This window comes from Lonchura striata, chromosome 4 (assembly GCF_046129695.1).
Source record: "Lonchura striata isolate bLonStr1 chromosome 4, bLonStr1.mat, whole genome shotgun sequence".
Classification (NCBI taxonomy): domain Eukaryota; kingdom Metazoa; phylum Chordata; class Aves; order Passeriformes; family Estrildidae; genus Lonchura; species Lonchura striata.
Window position 1 is genome coordinate 64,682,286 of NC_134606.1, and position 20,094 is coordinate 64,702,379.

A 20,094-nucleotide genomic window follows, 5' to 3' on the forward strand; every position below is an offset into this window, starting at 1 on the left:
CGGCGGACCCTGCGCAACCCCATGGCTGCCCGCTCTTCCCCGCCCGGCAGCGGGCAGTGGCGCTGCCGCTCGGGAACCGCCCGCGGCCGGCCCCGGCTCCGCGGCCGAGCCCACACAACCGGCGGGGCGGGGCCGGCGCGGGGCCGCGGCGCATGCGCGGGGCCGCCGTGACCCGGCTGGGGAAGCGCGGCGCTGCCATTTTGGCGGCGGCTCGGCGGCCGCTCGGGACCACGTGAGCGCGCCCGGGGCTGGCGCGGGGAGCCCGGCGCGCGCGGCGGCCGGAGGGGCCGGGAAGGGCCGGGAAGGGCCGGGCCCGCGGGCGGCGGGCGGCGGGAGCGGCTCGGTTCCAGCGGGGAGGCTCACAGCGGCGGCGGCCGAGCGGCGGAGACGGGACGTAGCCCGCCCGCCCGCCCACTCAGTCTCCTCCTCGGAACCCCTCGGCGGCGCCGGAGCCGGCAGCGGGGAGGATGCCGTCTGTGAGCCTGCCGCCCAAGGAAAACGCGCTCTTCAAGCGCATCCTGGTGAGTGGCGGAGCGGGAGGCCCGGGCTGCGGGGAGAGCGTTGAGGAGGCCCCAGCTCGTACCCCGAGCCGGCGGGGAGCGGAGTCCCGGCGCCGCGGCCGCGGCTCCTTACGGCCGGGGCAGGCCGGCCCCAGCGCCGCCCGTCACCCGCACCGTGTCCGCCCGCCCGGGGCAGCGCCGGGGCTCGCTCGCCCGCCGGGTCCCGGCGCTGGCCGCGGTGAGGCACCCCGGGCTCCGCGAAATACCCCGTGGCCGCTTCATTCATCGTTCGCCGTTGCAGCCGCTGTCCTGCTGAACCACCCACCCTGGGTTCGCTTTTTATTTTTTTTTTTTTTTTGTTTTATAACTCATTGTTTTGCTGTAGGCAATAACCATGTTTGTTGGTCGGTGAGAAGATGGCTTTCGAAGGAGGAAGTGGAGAAGGATGAAGGTTTTGAAGTCTTCCCGAAGTTTAATTTGCAGCCAACTCCTGTGGAAATTTGTGAATTGATTTTGCTGGGTGGCGGCTGGCGTATGGATGAGAGAACATTCAGTGTAATTTAGGCAAGAAGCCTGGTTTTCAGAATGAGGTTAAGATGGTCTACAGTCCAAATACCAGCAAAGTGGGCCCAATTCAGCTACATCTTAAGGAACTTGTTTCAGCTTTCATACAGTGTTGCGGGAACATTGTGTTTCTAAGGACTTGGGTTGAATTGGAAGCATCTTAAGTTTGTTATTGAGCAACTTCAGTGGATTTATTTAGAAGATTTTGTATCTAGATCGAGCTATTTTCTCTCAGAAGTCGATGTCTAAAAATCTCATGTTGTCTTTCAAAGAGACTTGCACAACTATTTTGAGTCATTCCAAAGAGCAGAAGTAAGACGAATACTGTTGTACTTTTGGAGCAACAGAACTCTTAAGGTTCTGTAAACTTTGGCCACTTAAATGGGAGGGATGTGTACAGTCTCCTGTCACTTCTGTTTCCAAAATATTTTGTGAAAATGGAGAGTGTAGAACTAGAAAGCCCTATGCACATGCATGTGGCCATGAGACATGCAGTTTCAGTTAGGGTTAAAAAGTAAATATGATGAACTATAAATCTGGTATCTGATTTCTGCTTTGAAAGATTCAGTCATGCTTCCAAATTGGTATGGCCTTGTAATGAGTATGTAGTTTTTCATGTGTTATGGGCTGGGAAAAGTTCTAGCCTTGCTGCTCAGTGATCCATCCTCCTTTGCATTGAGGATGGTTTGTGTGATTACAGGGCACACTGAATCAAGGAGCTTGTCTGTGTTTAAATCTGAGTGGGTTTGGTTAGTTTTTTATTTCTGGGGGATTTTTTTTTGTTTGTTTGTTGTGGGGTTTTTTTGTTTGTTTGGGTTTTTTTTTAAATTTTTCCCTTTGCTTGGATGTGTCTGAGTATTTGTGTGGAGGGCAGGAACAAATAAGGAAAAAGAGTGTCTTTGGATAAAGTGCTGGCACAGCACCCTTGCATTCATAACTTGATTCAGCTAGAAAAGGTGTGCCCCAGTGCAAGCAGATTTCTCTGCGCTTTTTTTTAAACTGAAGATCTTTAATAAAAATAATGGAGTTTGAGGTATCTGGATAGGCAGTAAGCTGTTGTGTCATTTTGATCTTTTCCAGTGTCTCACAGGGATGAGCCTGTGAGACAGATGTGTAGTCTGCCTTATGATGTGATATCTTTATAACATCTGGTGAATAGAAAATGCTCAAAGCTGCTTTTCATCACACTGAAAATTATGCTAATGAACTACTTGTATGCCCTGTTTAATGACCCTACTTTGTGAAGTTTTGGTTATGTCTTTGGCTTGAATTAGTGAGACATCTTTTAGGAAGTCTTAAGTGCAGGCCATTAGAAAAAATACTTCCCTTCCGTGCCTTCACTCTTCTCTTCACACCTCTCTCATCCTGCAGCCTCTCCTCATTCTACATGTCTTTTCTGAAGACTGTAGCACTTCATCCTCTGCCACCTCTTATAGTGCTCTGTGGGAAGCTGAGCAGTAGGAGGAGTTGAAGTCTGCCTGTGCAGCTCTGAGGCCCCTGCCAGGAATGAGATGGTCCTGGGTAAACCCATGCTGCCTCCTGACCCAGCCAGGCCATGTGTCCTGTTCAGCATGCCTTGAGGTTTTAGCATGCCATCCACCGGGGAGCATGCCATGAGGTTTTATCAAGAGATGCTTTGGGAACTGGCCCAAGTGTTACTGAAAAGATGCAATACTTTACAAACACGTAGTTACTGGTACACAGTCTGTTAACACAAGTATAAACCCATTCCCATTCTCAGTTTCATGGAGATAATTACCACAGGAGCTAGGTGGATAACTGCCTTGTGTTTTTGCAAGTGAAGCATAAAGTTGGGTTTTTTTCAATCTGTTTTGTGTGTGTTTTTAATTCCTGAGGCCTCATCTCTTTTTTTGTTTTAAGATGTATACCTGTAACACAAATGTTGCCAACCTGCCCAGCTTTGCATAGCAAAGGACAATAATTGGCTTTTAGAGTTTGGGTTTTTTGTTTGTTCAGTAGTAAGCATCTTGCGTGGTCAGTACCTTTCTCTTATGTGTATAGGTTTGCTCACATACCAGCATTTCTACTTCCCTGACAAATTCTGAGTTCAGAAGTATGTACGCTTTGTCTTTGCATGTTCAACACACTGTAACTAGACTAACGTCTTTTAGTCACTCTACAGCCATGTAGAGTTTCTAATGGAAACATTTTTCCATTTGAAAGACATTTTACAATTCAGAGTTCCTGTAGTACAGCAGGAAAGAGATCTGCATAATTAGCTCAAATAAAAAAACACCCACAGGATTAGCAATGACTGTTCTCCTTAAACTTGAACTTCCATTTAAAAAGAAGTGTCTAGCTCATATAGTTTTTATAGTTTTAACTATTTGCTATTAGGTCTACAAGTAAATGTTCTACTGCTCAGAGATTCTGAGGAATTTAGAGCAAAAGTGGATCTCCACATTTGAACAGCTAACATAATTGAGTCCTTGTGATCCTTTTGAACATACATAATTTGTAGGCAGTCCAGAAATTACTGGAGAAGAATTCACGTGAAGGCAGGGGAAATAGTAAACAAAGCACAGTAATGGTTAAGTTGGGATTTTGGTGCACAGAAAGCTGGATGCACTAGGAAGTAATGGAAAAAGTAGTGTACTCCATTGCTTTCTCCCCCCACCACCCTTAGTATCAACTATAGAACTAGTAGTTGTAGGAAGTAAGATTGACTGATTTTTAATTAAATACGACTGATGAACATTGCTTAAACGTTCCTGGAATTTTGCTAAAATTCATCTGCTGTAGCTATCTGGTCAGGTACAGTTCACCAGTGATGTTCACTTTTATTTCACAAATCGCAAAGATAATAAGTTTTCTTTGGATGTAGAAGTTAAATATATTTATTGAAAATATATTGAAGAAAAACTAAATACAGAGCTGTTAGAGGTGCCATATATTTTGTGGAAGAGTTTTTTCAGTCTCTTGAAACACCAGGATGAAGTTCTTGGAGTTCTGGCATGCTAAAGTGGTGCGAGTATTTTTCACCATGTGTAGTGATCTTAGCCGTTAATGAGCGAAGAGGAAAAGAATCTAAGTATTTCAGAAGTGAAACGTTGTTGTATTTTATGTTGGAAACAAGCAGTGCAGCTGTGTGTGTTCAGTCCTTGTTTAAACAGTTCTACTGGCTCACAACTCTGTTTTGTGCTGTAGAAGTAGTGTACTAAGGAAGAAGACGCTGTACTGGTCTGAACTGGTGGATATTGCATTGTATGAAGATCACAGTTTCCCTGTTCAGGACTGGGGATTAGCCATGGCTATTTTGACATATGGAAGCTATTAATCTTTCATTGCTATCAGTTTCCTTAGGTGCTGTGCAGGTTTGATTGGGAATGGCCAGAACCCGTGTGCTCCAGCAGGGCATTGCAGTAAGCAGGGTGTCTGCTGCAGGACAGGGACATTTCCCTTTCGTGTGCTTAACATTGCAGTGCTTGAGGGCATTGTCTTTGAGCTGGTGGTCTTCCTTTCCATGCTGGCTTTGACAAGTGCTCTACTAAGTGATGTAGGAACTTCCTGGTGATAAAAAGCCTGTTGAACAACCTCTCTTCGGTGCCTCTGCTGTAAATATGCCAAGTCCCTCATGCTGGGCCATCTTCCTGTTTCTTCATTCCAGAATCTGCTTCCTGTCCTTGCACTTTGAAACTAGACGGATCACTGTTTCTCCTTTACTAATCCTTTCATCAGCATGAATCCTTTAAAAATACTGTTCTGTCCATAGAAATTCATGTGCTGACTTTAAGATTGCTGAGGTGACAAGACTTGGAAATCTTCTCTTAAGTCATCTTAATTCAAGATTAGGGACTTGATTTTCAGAATTTCATTTTTATCAGTAACCAGGTAAACTAGTGTGTTTGCAATTATTGTTGCATTTGCATGGCTATACAGTAATCAAGTATGCACACCACTGGAATTTTCCCATTTACTGCCTTTCAGTTGAAATGCAGAATTGCTAACACAGCTCTTCCAATAGCTTGTCTGTTGAGATGTCAATGACTTTGTTTTTCTTTGCCAAGAAGAATACCCTGCTTGGTCAGTAGTAGTAGGAAGAGAAATTCTATCTTGGCAGAAACATTGGAATGGAAGTACAGGGTAGACTTGATGCTTTAAGCAGAATCACTGATCTTGTTTTTCAGAACTATTTCTCAAAGCTGCTTAAGAAATTAATTACTGTTTGAGACTTTAAGATGCCATTGAGGATTCACTTGAGCGATACACGTTACTAAAGCCTGTTCATGGAATTAGGCCATTTTTTGTCACTGGAGCTGTCAGAAATTGTAGAAATATGATTCACTGCTGTAAATTTCTGAGGAGCAGCATAATTTTACCTGTCTCACTGGTGAAAATAAAAGATTCATTAACAGAAACATCCTCAATAGTGAGATTATAGCCAGTCTTACATTGTTATGGCTATAGATACTCTTAATTGAACCCAAAGTGGTTTTAATTGGGGCAAGAGAGTTAATTATTTATATGCTACTGCCCTTTATTTTGCTTAGAATTTGATGAAGCTATGTTTATTTCTGTTTTGAAAGGTTTTCTTAATGAGGTTTTGTTGATTGGACTGTATCTGGATGTCTCAGGTTTAAATCTCGTGTGCAACAGCACTGTGTCAATGCAGTGGGAGTGGGCGTAAGGAATTAGGCGTTTTTTGATTTTGCTGATGGGGAATTTAGAGAAAATTAACAATTATTCATTGCCACCCTTAAAAGTGAGGTCAGTGAGGCTTGTTACAGGGATTTCTGTTTGCTTCTGTGATAGCATAGAATCAAGTTAGCAAACCTTGTAATGTTGAAGAACAACTTTTCTTATCTTAATAGACCCATTTAACTATTTCTCAATGCTCAGTGCTACCAGACCTCATCTTGCATACCTCAGTGCTAAGGGTGAGCAGTACTCTAGGTGTAATACATAGGTAGAAAATGCCAGTAGCCTCACCATGTATCTTGGATTATTTTGCCAGATATATGGATACTTCAGCTCAGGTCTGAGTCCAGATCAACTGAGGCTCCTTTAAACCTTTTTATGCCAGATCTTGGAATTTGGATTGATACAATTTGTTGTTTCGGATGACCATTAAAAACCAAACATATCCTGTGCATACTGGATCTCTTGTGAAGCACAGTCAGTTTCTTCATGGGTTCAGGGGTGAAGCCTGAACATAGGAGTTCCAGGGTCATGAACAGAAGTCATTTTGGTTGACAGGGCAAAATTCTTGGTAATTCTCTCCAAGAAGAGATTAACATACGCAAGTACAGGCTAACAGAACTGATGTTGAATAATGGGTTTTTTCAGCAAGTCTGTCTTCAGTAAGTGAGGATTTCTAGTCTTCTGGAAGAGCTGTAGTTAACCGTTTGTCAGCCCCTGTTTCCAGCTGAATTTTCTGAAGTACGGGAATTGGACCACTTCAAAAGCCTAGACATAATATAGATTATTTTTCTGCCTTTGTATTAAATGAAAAGGTACACGTTTTTCTTACATTCTTCCTAACTAATTTGCATTTCAATTTTTTCTACTCCTCTGGTTGTATGCTACCAAGCACTGCTAGTTTGGAAGATATTAGTGATTTCCAAAAGGTAAAGCACACTGTGCAGAGGAGGATTTATTAATGCCTTCAACCACGCAATTGCTGAAGCTGTTTGTTACACTGAACAGTTCAACTAATTAACACTTCAGAGCAGTGAAAGAGGATAGTTTGTTTCAGTTTGACAGCAGAAAACGATGCCAGTTTACTCCAGAGCTTTTCTACATTAACATAGCTGCAAGATTTGTGTGGTTTCTTCAGTCCTTGGGTTTATACATCTTGTGTCTGTCATGAAATTGAATCAGTGTGGAATATCTTTTGCCTGGAACTGCTGAGCTTTTTGATATGGTTAGTGCTCAAAGAACCCACAAATTTATGGAGAGTAGTAGCTCCTACTGCTTCCAGCTTTCAGCATCTTCTTTACTACATTTAGTTTGAATTAGTGCACCTTAGTGACTTGACCTGATCTTGTCTACCTGTAGAGAGAGGAATTGTGCTGGAAAACAGCCTTGAGCTGCCCAGCACTTGACTTTGCTATCTCTTAAGTGCTGCCTCTGTATCATGCTGGAAGAAATAGAATCAGAGTGGCAGATGTGCATATCCTGCGCTTTTAAGTGCACACCTCAGGTAATGCAAAGGCCAGGGATTCCAGTGCTTCCTGCTGCCAGAGATCTCATAGCATCTTAGTTGCCAATGCTGCCATGGGATGCCCCAAGTGTACATCCATGACTGCCACTGGGAGAAACTGGGAGGGGTGGGCGGGGGGTACCCTAAGAAAACATTGCTGTCGTTGAAAGGGTTTGTTGTAGAATCATAGAATAATTTGGGTTGGAAGGGGCCTTTGAAGGTCATCTAGTCCAAGTTCTCCTCCACCATGGATCGGCTCAAGCCTCAAAACCCTAGGAAAGAGGACAGCAGTGTCAAATTTGTGAGTTGTTTGGTTTAAGCAGCCCCTTCTTCATGGTACTTCCTCCTGGGAACTTGCAAGTAAAATGTTCACCTGTGTCCATGTGTAGATAGCTGTCCTGGTGACTGTTGTATATGATGTGGAATAGTCTGCAATATATTTCCTCTGACAATGATACTGGCTATGTCACTTGCTGAAGGAGAGGGGCTGACTGAATACAGAGAACTACAGAGAAATGTAATTTGCAGCTCTGATGTCTTTTGGGGCTTAATCCAAATTTTGGCACTCATTTGGTGAAGAAAATTATATCTTCAGGTGGTCTGTCACAGCATTGACTAAATTAGGATGTTTACTTTTACAGCATTATTTCTGGGTGAGAAGTGATTTCCTGTGGGGCTTTTTGGTTGGTTTGGGTTGATTGTTTTTAAGTATTGGGGCATTAGGTAGTTTACATTAATTTTGCTTCTGTTAAATTGCAGATGTAGGGTGTTAGGTTGGAGTAAAAAGTGTGACCTGGTAAAACCCAGAGTCTTAGAAGAGAAAACAGTTAAAATTTCTTCATACTGTTTTTTCTAAAATTCTGTCTCTTAAATGGAAATTGCACACTATTTTTGGTTTCTGTTCAATTTTAAAGGGTATAACAATTGGTAATGTGATCCCATCCCACCCACCCGGTTCTGCTGTATCGATTTGATTCTCATATTGTTCTTTCTTGTGCTGATTCAAGTAAGAATGAAAAGAAAGCAGTCAATAATGCCCCAGTGCTCCCACTTGTGAGCTCTGTAGATGGTACTGTCTTGTCTTTGATAATTACTTTTGAGGAAAAACTTCTAGTCTTGCATGCTTCCAAGTGAAACTACAAAGGTGGTTTCTCCTTTATGTTGGTCTTCTGTGACTGTCTTCATCTTGCTCATTAAACACTTTTGGGTCTGCTTCTCACCTGTTAAATCAGCTGCAAAATCCAGGCTGGATAGACTCCTGTGAGAGTTTTTGTTTTGTTTTACTGCTGCAAATTAGTTTTGAAACACTCTTGAATCAGCTAGGTTGTACCTGTGTATTGATTCTCAAGTGTTCTTGTTTGAAAGGGAGTTTTCTACTTTATGTTGTGATTGAGGTGATTCTTTGTGTAGGTTGAGTGGTACTTGGTGGCAGTGTGGATTCACTGTGAAGCTTCTAATCAGGCTCATGGCTACACCTGGTATGCTGAGGTCGAGCTGGTCTTAACTATTGATGTTACTGAACATACAACACCCTTCAGCCTGCTGTGTAGTTATTATAAAATGTCTTGTAAATAGCACATTTAAGTCTGAGTGGCTATTAAATTATTTACCTTAGTTTTTAAATGTTTGCAGGATGTGAAGACTGCTTTGTGATAAAAGAGGATTTGCACTCCTGGGTGTGAATATGTGCAAAATATTTTGTGTATAAATGGCAGAGTCCAGTCTGCTGTGTGCTGTATATTTGATCCTGAGGGACATACCACGTTAGAATGCTGCACTTGACTAATATCCTTTAGTTTTAGTTGTAAACACATGTATTTGACCATGAAAATACCTAGTTTGTGAGGGAAGAATTACTTGGGAGGTAAAATACACTGCCTGCTTATAGGTAGCTGTCGTGGGTTTGATGCTGGCCAACTACCAGTGCACCCATGAAAAATCATTCACTCATTCTCCTCTGTTGTAGTTGAGCAGAGGAGGGGGAAAAAACAATTAAAAAGAAGTTTATGAGTTGAGGTAAGGATTGGGAAGAAGCCTTTTAAAGGCAAAACAGTCATAAAACTTAAAAAATTATAAATTAAAAAAGCTATTAACAGACTTAAAAGAGTATAGTGAGAACTAAAACCTTTAGCACACCTTTTTCCTCCTCCAGCGCTTCTTTCCTTCCTACTGACAGTGCAGGGAGACCAAACATGGGGTTTTTAGTCAGTGTGTCACTTCTAAGCAATCTTTATTCAGTTTGCTTAGGGAGAGGAGTCTTTTTTGCTGTACCATGGGGCCCGTCCCACAGGAGATGGTTCCCTGTGAACTCTTGCAGTGTGGTTCTAATTTTCACAAGTAGCAGTCCCACCCAAACCTGCTGCAACGTGAGTCACTCCCACGGGCAAAGCAGTCTTTCCACAACTGTTTTTCCATGCCATTTGGTTCATGGGGTACACTCTTTTAAGGATGAATTGTTCTAGTATAAAAGCAAGGGTCTTTTCCTCTCACCGGATCACAGCTTTTCAGCATGCACATGCTCCAGTGCATGCACCTTTTTTGCACAGGCTGCCAGCGAATTCTGCATCACTCCATGCAATTATTGAACTATAGGGAAACAATTTCTTCTGTTATAGTCCTCATCGTGGCTTGCTGAAGAATTTCAGCTCTGATGTGCACATGGCTAACTCCTCCTCCCCCTCCCTCTTGCAGCAACCTTAGTATCACCATATTGTTCTCCTCATGTGTCTTCACCTTTTCCTTTTCTTTGACTTGGAAGAGAATTGATGTCAGTAGGTTCATTTGTTCTCAAGTTCTATCAGTTAAAATGTTTTTATGGAGTTCTGCAGTGCTGAAAGGTTGACCTCGTCCAGGCTGTACATCAGGGAATTGCTCGCGGTGCCTCTCACTGCTGATCACATGGCCCCTACTCCACCATGTGAGCCATGCCTGCCACCGGCTCCACTCAGCGCCTCTCCTCATGCGAGGTGCTGAAAAGGAAGAGCTGCTGCTGCCACTTCTTGCCCTTCTGGCTGAAAGTAGCTGAGCAAATAAAGTTCATTGCAAGCCATGCAATGAAACAGCAACAGCTGCCCTGGCTGTGCAGCCACTCCCAGCCGCCCTGGGCACTCTTGGCACTAGCCTCAGCCGTGGGGCTGCTTGCTCTTGGCACTGAGATGGGCCTCGGTGGCATAACCCTGGTGGCCACACTAGGAAGGGACCCAGTGGCCTCCTCTACCACCTCTCATAGGAGAAGAAGAAAGCGGAGAAGCATGCCTTTTTTCCTTCTTGAATTTGTCATCACAGTGGTGTTGCTAACTTCTCTAATTGGACTAGCCAGTCAGTCAGTCATCAGAGCCTTTAGGAGTTGGCTCATTTGGACATAGTAGAAGTTTCAAGAACTTTTTTTTTCCTTTTCAGAGGTAGCCTCTGAGGCTTCCTCTGCAACCACTAAAAGCCGGATTGTGTTAACCTGACAGAGTAGCAAACAATTAGTCTAGCTATGTAAATTTCAGAAATATAAAATCTCTAAAATGCTCTTGTGACAGTGTATTTGCTTATACTGTACAAAGAAAGCAGTGCTGAATTAAGTTTGGATGAAAGCAATTTCTGCTATTGTAAGCAGCTCTTAGTGCTACTGTAATCAGTAGCATGGCCCTTGTATAACAACCTTGTGGTTACCTTGTTCAAGAATCCATGTCCATGTTCACTACTTGTAGGTTTGGCAGCAAGGTTTAGAGAGTAGATGGGAGAAGATTCAAAAATGGAAAGCTGGGGCCGGGTTGGGGGAACAAACTCCATGTAGCCATGAGCTGTGACTAGGTGTAGGTAAGCTGTAAATAGTGGGAGTCTCCGCTTTTCTTCATGGCATCCACCAAAGAAGAAATGTGGAGGAATTTATTCACATTTGACACAGTTAGCCATGTGCACATGTAAGGCATCTGCTGGCCAGAGACTGAGTCTGCACAGATGCCTTAATACAATTTAGAGAACATCGAATACAAGCCTCACCTCAGATTCTGAATTCCAGAGAATATGGGCCACCTCTTTCTTAAAATTTCTGTGTCAGTCTGTCTGGTAATTGCTGTGCGTTCTGATCCATTGAATGAATACTTGGTGGTGAGGGAAGCGATGCAAATGTAAATTGTCACTTACCTCCTATAGTCTTGCATGATTTTGAAGGAGTTATACATGATGGTGCCTCATCTTACTAATTCTTTGAACAATTGTATTAAAGCAAGTGTTATTTCCTTCTTATAAAGATAGAAAATTGGTTGAGGGGTATAAAAAGAATCTTGGTGTGTTTAGAATAGGTTGTCATTCTGGCCACAGCATGTATAGTAAAGCTTGTTAGATATCTTAAAAGATCTGGTAACTTATTAAACTAAAAACTTTGAAGTGCAGGAAATGTGTATTAAATGCAGTACTGATGTAGAGTCAGATTCTGTTCTTCTGAAGCAGTAGCCTTCTTAACCTTACTCTTTTAAAGTTTAGCTTTTATGTTTTCTCATTGATGATGTCACAAGTTGTAGCTGCAGCACTAGTCTGTCAAGCATCACAAGCACGCTCTCCCTGCTAGCTTTGAAGTTTATGTGTGCAGGAATGTAGCTTAGTACAGGCAACTGTGCTCTTTAGCCATCTCTGGAATACAGAAGTATGTTACTTCTGCACAACATCTGTCCTAAAGCAAGGGTTGGAGCTCTGGGAATGACTGCTGCAAGCTATTCTTCTGGGAGGACACAAGCTACCCAGATGAATAAAATCCCTGTTTCTGGAAAGCCTGTATCTTTATGTCTCATGAATACTTGACATGTCACCATTCCTGCTTCTTTTGTTTTTTTTCTCTTACTCAGAAACTACTTACTTGCTTAAGGATCTTCTTTTCCAAGCTGTGTATATATTTTTCTGTCTCCTTTTCTGTTAAAAGATTTTTGTTTTGAATTGTCTCTTCCTTGAAACTATAGGTTCACTGAGGTTTGTACCAGCCATGGTTGCATATGCTTCTGTCCTGGCTTTCTTCTGTCTCATTCACACCTTAATTTAAGTTTGTTAGTCCGTAATCTCTCTGGAGGATGACTTAAGTATGTGCACAGCTTCAGGCAGGGGAATTTCAATGGAGCTGTTGGGCCCACTGTGAGGAAACAGTCTCTTTTCTGAAGAACTAAATGTGATCTCAATTTCATTTGTTCTGTTCCTTCCATTTTCAAAATATACAGTGTGTTCATAGAACACATATACAGGATAAGGAAACTCATAAAATAGCACTATTTAAAATGTTTGCATTAACAGAATAAAATGAGCTTGAAAGTATTAACTAGAAAACTTGGTGAAATTGTATACAGGAAATAATTCCAACTTGTCTTCTAGAACTAATCTGTCAAAGGAGACCTTTGGTGCTTCACTGGGGAATATACACAGCTATGTCTATATGCAGAGCTCTATTCTGGAGATAAAAGTATATCCAGATTGTTTGCTGATAATTTGTTGGCCCTATCCAAGTAGTTTCTGGGTTATGAGATGTAAGTGGATATAAACTTGTAAATCTTTCCTCCATGAAGCTTAAAGGAAGAATTTGTTACAATTTTCAGTGAGTTTGCTCTGTTCCAACCTACCTTGCATTATAACCTCTGTATCACCCTAGAAAATTTTATGTGCAAACACTTCCCATCTCTAGCATGTATTCCATATGACTTTGCCTAAACCTCAAGGTGAGAGCCTGGTTGTTAGAGTACATCAAATGGAACCATTTAGTGACAAGGCATCCCATTCATAGCCAGCATTTGAGCAAGCTGTACTCAAAGCCCCAGAGTGCCCCATCTGCTTGTGACAGTGCCTTAGTTACACTGCAGACACATTCTTCGGTTCCTGTGGCAGCACCAGTTCTGTGACAGGTTCTGCTGCTTTCACAACTACCTGGGTGGGGGCAAGTGGTGGCTCTACTTTTCAGGGAGGAGGCCTGGCTGGTAACATTTATGACTGATGGTTTCAATTAAAAAAAAAAAAAAAAAAAAAGTCTGTCAGCACTGAGTGGTGCTGATTATAGTGACTCAGCCAGCTACTTGAAAGCTGATAATGACTAGAACGTGTAAGTAATACCCAGTCAAGTTTAATAGGGGAAAAAAAAAGTTGCCTGTACAGATTTCCTCTTACCTAACCCCTAAAATGTTCTTTTGCAGTGCTGACTTTTCCGGTCCTTGGTGAACAGAGGGAGTTATCTTTTGGAAGGGTTCAAAGTCAGGGTTGGATGGGCCTTTGAACAACATGGTATAGTGAAAGGTGTTTCTGCCCATGGGAGTGGGTGGGTGGAACTAGATGGCCTTCGGAGGTGTGCTCAAGTTAAAACCATTCTAATTAATTTTGTTGATCTGTTCCTCTTTGAGTACATCTTGCTTGCTCTCTCTGGGCATCTTTCTTCTCCCTCCTTTTCCATGAGAGCAATTCCCTTTCTCCTAAGGGTGGTGACAGTGTAGAGGGAGCAAGATAGGTGGTTTGTGATGCATTTTGGGCTTCAATCATATTATTTCAGCTTTATGACTTTAATACTTGAAAATAATACATGCACTTAATGTTTTGCCATTATTTTACATCTTTCAAATTTATTGTTGGTATTTCCAAGAGAAAACCAGACACTAAACAGCATCTTTCATTATGAAGAGCAGCATAAAACACAGACGTTGTAAATATGTCATTTTCTTTTTTAAGTGTTTCCCCTAACATTCATGTAACTTAAACATTTTATTTTTAGAACCTTCTGCTTGAAGGGAAGACCTTCTAGGTCTGCCTTTTCTAAATAATTTGTTGAGAGTGGTTTGAGGACACATGGTGTCCATATGTGCTTATAAATGCTCTTGGATAATTACTTTGGAGCAGTGTGAGGAAAGATGGAGTCCTGAGCAACAACTTATTTAGAAGGACTTGAAAACTTTGAGCTGTACCCAAGTTTTACACCTCTGCCTGCCATCCTGCCACCAGAATGAATCGACCAGAGTCAGTGAGGTCCTGTTATGAATGACTTTGTAATTAGTAACAGGATTGATAGGATTTGTATTGGTGCTCAGTCAGTGTGTGCTCCTGTACTCCTGGGCTCATAAATGTTAATTTCATTACAAAAAAATTAAATGTTAGAGTTTCCAAGCATTTGCCAAAGTAACCTAAAATATATGAATTGGTGTTTATGTTACTTCTTTTGGCTTATATTTAAATATGAGCACAAGAAGTACATTTACATAAATAAAATAATAAAACTGGTTTTAAAAGTTCATGCTGTGTGCTGTTGTGCATTGCGGTCACCTCACATAATGAATGAGGCTCAGACAAAACAGTTGGACTGAGAAAACCGCAGAGGAATGTTTAAATTTTCAGTATGGCAAGATAATGTTACTATATACTAGATTTGAAAGTTTGGATGCATGAGATATATGTTCTAATGGAACTCATCATAAGAGTTGCTTTCAGAGGTAGTTTAAGCCAAGTTCCAATGATTTATGTGTCTTTCCAGCTTGTATGGTTGTTGGAGGTTGTCTCGTGGGTTTCTATTCAGGATAACTGACCAGAGTGGGTTCAGTGATTACCAGTGTTACAACCTAAGGTTTGCTTTTGTGTTAAGGGAGAGTTGAATCTCTTCAGGCACTTAAACTTCCTCTAGTGTCCTACTTGAGAACCTGCTGTATGATAATCTGTGTTCACTTATACATTAAGCTCATGGTGTTGCTAATGTCTTTTTTTTTTTCCCCTGTCAATGGAAAGAATTTTTATACATAGGAAGCTCAATAAACAGGATTCATAAATATTAGTACATTTTCTAAAATCTTTACCTGTACTCATGCTTCATTTCAGACTTGCATAAATACTTCCTCTCTAAATTTTTTGAATAAACTTATTTTTTTTCAACAGAGGTGTTATGAACATAAGCAGTATAGAAATGGGCTGAAGTTCTGTAAACAGATCCTTTCCAATCCCAAGTTTGCAGAACATGGAGGTAAGTTTTCAAATGGCATGTGCTCTGTTTTTCACTGTACTTAACAGTAATTATTTTAATGTTTTATACCCCTTCACTGTTAACTTTTTGCTCATAAAGCAATAAGAGCATCCAGAAACATGCGTATTAAGCTTACTGTTGGTAAGATCTTACCAGTAGTCACAGCTTCCCATTCTTTATCAGTCAAGTCTAAGATTCATGGTGCAAATTTCCTAGTACAAGTATGCATTAATTAAATCACTTTTCCTGGGAAATTGATATTCACTCGGATAAAAGTGAAAAACAAAAGAGGCTGAATATTGTTCAGTATTCTGTCAGCTTTGTGGGCTACTACTTTTCTGGAGAAATATTAATATTTTTAAAGAAGAAAAAGGTATTTATTTCTTAGATGTATTTTTAGTCAGCTCTTAATATTTAATGAAAGTCTCTTTGCACTATTCAGAAATGCTTTGTGGGTTTTTTGCAACTACTTTGGTATGGGTGTATGTGTAGAAATAACAGAATTGTGAATAAATACTTGAGTAGTTAAAAAATATCTCCAAAAGCTTGTAGAGCAGACAGGTTTAAAATAAAACATGACTTGATATTTTGATAGAAGTAATATAAAAGGTTTATTGCTGTGTATGATATACTTACATGAATAATTTGACAGCAAAGTTTTCCAGGTGAGAAAAGAATGAAATCTTGATAGTGAGAACTGAATCTAGATTTGCATTTATACTGTGTTTAGGGTTGCTATATGGAGCTCAAAACCTATGAAAATGAATAACTGAATAACCTATGAAATGAATAAAAATTAAATAACTTATTTAATATTTTTTTTTCTTTCTTAGAAACTTTGGCAATGAAGGGACTAACACTGAACTGTCTAGGGAAGAAAGAGGAAGCTTATGAACTTGTGCGCAGAGGCCTAAGGAATGACTTGAAGAGTCATGTCTGTATCCTTTTTGAAACAGGGCTTTTGCTGATGGTTTGAAATGGTTGATTTCTGCATATACTTGATTTATAGGATAGCAAAAGCCAGTTTAAACTTCAAACTGGAAGCTCAGAATTCTAAATTTCCAGTAAGTCTTTTGCCTAAGCTATCCAAAGGGCAGATGCTTTGCACTCCTTACAGTCACAGTTGGGCTTACATGTTATTCTGGCATGCATTTGTGTATTTTTTATCATTAGTCTGCACCTGTAAACTCATGGTGGGCATTAAGCATGTGATTTGCTTTGGAAGCATGAGTAGTTGCTATTACATTGTAAAAAGACTGGTCATATACTTAAGAGATTGAGTAAGCCTTATAGTGTTTTCAGCAATCCTGTTACTTTATTTCCTCCCCCAGTGTGTGAAAAATAACATTTACAGCATTTTATATAGACTGCATACCCATAACTGGCAAAGTTTCTACAAAAAGAATGGTAATGTTCCTGTCCATTTATAAAACAGCTTGAGAGCTTGTTGCCAGCTGTTCTGTCACTGCCATGTTGGAGCTTATTTGTCCCTGCTCAAATTCAGTGGAAGCCTTAATAGAGTTTTCCAGGTTGGCATGTCTATGGCCTTCTTCAGAGGTCAGACAAGAAGTATGATGAAGCTATCAAATGCTATAGAAATGCACTGAAATGGGACAAAGACAATCTTCAAATCTTGAGAGACCTTTCTCTGCTACAGATTCAAATGAGGGATCTTGAAGGTTACAGGGTGAGTATTCATGCTGCATTTATTTATCATTTAAGTAACTGCAGCAAAGGTGGCAGATTGATAAATGACACTTCAAAAAAAAAAAAAATAGTCCAGAGGGTTAAAACCATATACTTCATGAAAGTAAAAGCAGATGTGCTACTGAGCAATTTCTATAAAATACAAAGATTTAATGGCAAATTAAATTGTGCATTTTCGACTCAGTGCAGAATTGCTTGCCTTATTGGGTTTTTTTGATGCTGTATAACCCAGCTGTAGACAATCTCCAGTCTTGCTTTTTTCTTGAAAGGATTCCTGTAGGTAAGAGGCAGTGTGTTCAGAATGTGACTTTCATTCAGGCAAAGGAGTTAGTATTTTTTAGTAACTTTGTACTACAACCTTTACATCAGTGGCCCCCCCCCCCGTTTTCTCTTAGTAGGAGGTAATAACAGAACTAGCAGTGTGCTGCATGAAACATCATATTTTGGTCCCTTGCCAACTTGGGCATTAGTGAGTGACAACTCCATTTTTTGGTCAGGTTTTCATCTTTTTAGATTTCCCTTGCACCTCTATAAAGTTTGCTATTTAAAACACATGAGTTGGTTTCTTAATGTAGTATTTCCTTTTCAAATTAGGGTAACATTAGTATACCCAGGAGCAAATTCTGTGCTCAGAGTTGTGTGGAACCATCAGCTAGCACAGGTCCTCAGAGATCTTATTCCTGAGTCAGGACAATTCTTAATCACTGATTTTTTCATTTATAAATTTCGTTCCGGTCTTGCCAAGACAAGATAATTAAAACTTAGTGGATGCCAAAATGCACATTTGCAAAATGTTTTTGCAAATTTCTATTTTATTGGCCTCTGGAGAAATGTGAATACAAATTTTGTACTCTCTGAACATACAAGTAACACATGGTTACAGAATGCTTAGGAGTCAGTAGTTCATGCCTAATTATAAGGTGGTTTCTGAAGAATATGAATTTGGTCTCAAAACTGGGAATAAGATTGTGTTTTGGTTGGATTTTTTTCCTTTACCTTAAATTCCAGCCTCTCCTACTTCAAAATACTTTGGGTGATCATCATTCTATTAAAACAGCTGTAACTAGTTTTAATTCTTTGTTAATCCCTACTTCTGACAGTTTAGGCATTTTCAATAGGAAGTAACTTTTTTCCTTTAACTTACTTGAAAATGCCTTTCAGCAGTCTATAAGAAAACAAGTTATAGCATTTTCCTCAGGTTAAAATTGCATGATACCAAGCAAATCTGTTGTCTTTTCCAGCTGTAATTACCCTCTTGCCAAAGAATAGGGATGTGATTGCGTGACCTGTATTGCCTAAGGCAATTATTTAAATACATATGTACTTTCAAGGTTAATTTGAAACACTGGTAAATGTTCCTGTATTTTCAAACCAAGTATCCTTAATTACTTTCTGTTCATAAGTGGTTAGACGGGAAAAGCATGTGTGTCATACATTAACAAAATTAGTCTGACTCATCAGGATTTGGTTGGACATGTTATTTTGTGAAGGCTTATTTTTTTTAATTCAGTGAACACCATTGCAATTCAAAGTTTATTCTTTCTCTGTTTAATAAAAGGCCTATAGGAAACTATTTCACAGTGACTTCCTAAATACTAGAATACTGAAGACAGAATATTGCCTAATGGATTCTACAGAGTATCAGAGTAAAGTCAGGAAAATTAGCAGCTACTTTTTTTGCAGGAAACAAGATACCAGTTGCTTCAGCTCCGACCTGCACAGCGAGCATCATGGATTGGTTATGCCATTGCTTACCATTTGCTGGAAGACTATGAAATGGCAGCAAAAATTTTAGAGGAATTTAGGAAGACACAGCAGGTAAGAGGAGAACATGAAATTGGTATATGGAGTGTTGCTTAAACCAAAAACATTCCATTCATGATGAGAAACTTAATGCAGTTTCTTTAGTTTAATGAGTTTGATCCCAAATTTTAGAATTAGAAGGCTAATCTGTGTCCTGTGTGTGGCTTTCTTATGTAGACATCACCTGACAAAGTGGACTATGAGTACAGTGAACTGCTGCTCTATCAAAATCAGGTCCTCCGGGAAGCAGGGCTTTTTAAAGAAGCTTTGGAGCATCTTTGTACCTATGAAAAGCAGATCTGCGATAAACTGGCTGTTGAAGAAACGAAAGGTAATTACTGACTTTCTGAAGATACATTTAAACACATAGCATACAATGGGATGTCTATACTGACAGCTTTTCCCATCTTTTGGAACTCAGATTTGTTTTTAGCTTAATTTATTTAATTTTGCTATTGTAAAGGATTGCTTGTCTCGCAGCTTATTGTGTCACTGTCACGCTCTTGTCCCAGATTGGTAAGACATCAGTGAGGTACAGACATACTGTTCTGAAACTTTTAAGCTAACAGGTGTTTCAGACAGGAGATCCTAAATTGATGTCCGGAAGTTCTGTCTGACTAATGTACCCAGACCTGTGCTGTTGGAGCTTTGATAGTGGCCCTGACAAGGACACCATGTGCTGAAAAGGAAGAATCATTTTTGGTACAGCAGAAGGCTTTCAAATGTACTCAAGTCACCCTTTTAGCATATAGAAATAGGCTCTTTAATGAGGCTAGCATAGGTTCTGTTGTGTTATTATAAACCTGGTGTATAGTACTCTAACAGATCAATACAATAGTGTGGCTTATATTCCCTAGATAGAATTGCAGAGTGATAAAAGTTCATTTTAACAGCTCTATTAACAGGTGCACTTTCTTAAATCATGCTTTGTTCTTCTGCTGGAAGCTTGTGCAGTCTTTCTGTGACAATCTATTGGAGATAGTGCTTGTTCTTGGCCCACACTGGAATCTGTTTAGATTGTTGCTTAAAGAAAAGAGAATAAATCCTTTCACTCTAGTTTGTTCGTGTAGATGTTGTAGCTAGTTCCCTATTTCTGCTAATAGCAATCTCACTGTCTTGCAAAAGGAACATAGGAATTGAGCAGTGACAGTATTATGGGAGGTGTGGTGCTTCCTCAAGGAGATTGATTGCAGATGACTCTCCATGGTAGCTGAATATCTTACTTGATTTGCATATAAAAGGAGATGGATATAGAGACTACAGTATCACAGATAATTTTTGAAACACAGTAGTGGGACGTTTGAGGGTGGGAGTGGTTTTTTTGTGACTTTATTTTTTTATCTGAAGGATATTTTGACATACTTTATGTTCTTTGTGTTGATGTGCTATGTGACATACAT

General features: G+C 40.5%; 1 protein-coding gene across 1 annotated transcript in view; it reads left to right on the forward strand.

Moving 5' to 3' along the window:
• Positions 1-366: 366 nt before the first annotated feature.
• The window catches only part of NAA15 (N-alpha-acetyltransferase 15, NatA auxiliary subunit), a 41,026-nt gene continuing 21,298 nt past the window's right edge, over positions 367-20,094 (forward strand). The window contains exons 1-6 of the mRNA XM_021548530.3: positions 367-521; positions 15,100-15,184; positions 16,018-16,122; positions 16,714-16,871; positions 18,575-18,709; positions 18,872-19,025. Of these exons, the coding sequence (XP_021404205.1) occupies positions 468-521; positions 15,100-15,184; positions 16,018-16,122; positions 16,714-16,871; positions 18,575-18,709; positions 18,872-19,025 (691 nt within the window). The 5' untranslated portion in view covers positions 367-467. The remainder of the gene's footprint in view (positions 522-15,099; positions 15,185-16,017; positions 16,123-16,713; positions 16,872-18,574; positions 18,710-18,871; positions 19,026-20,094) is intronic.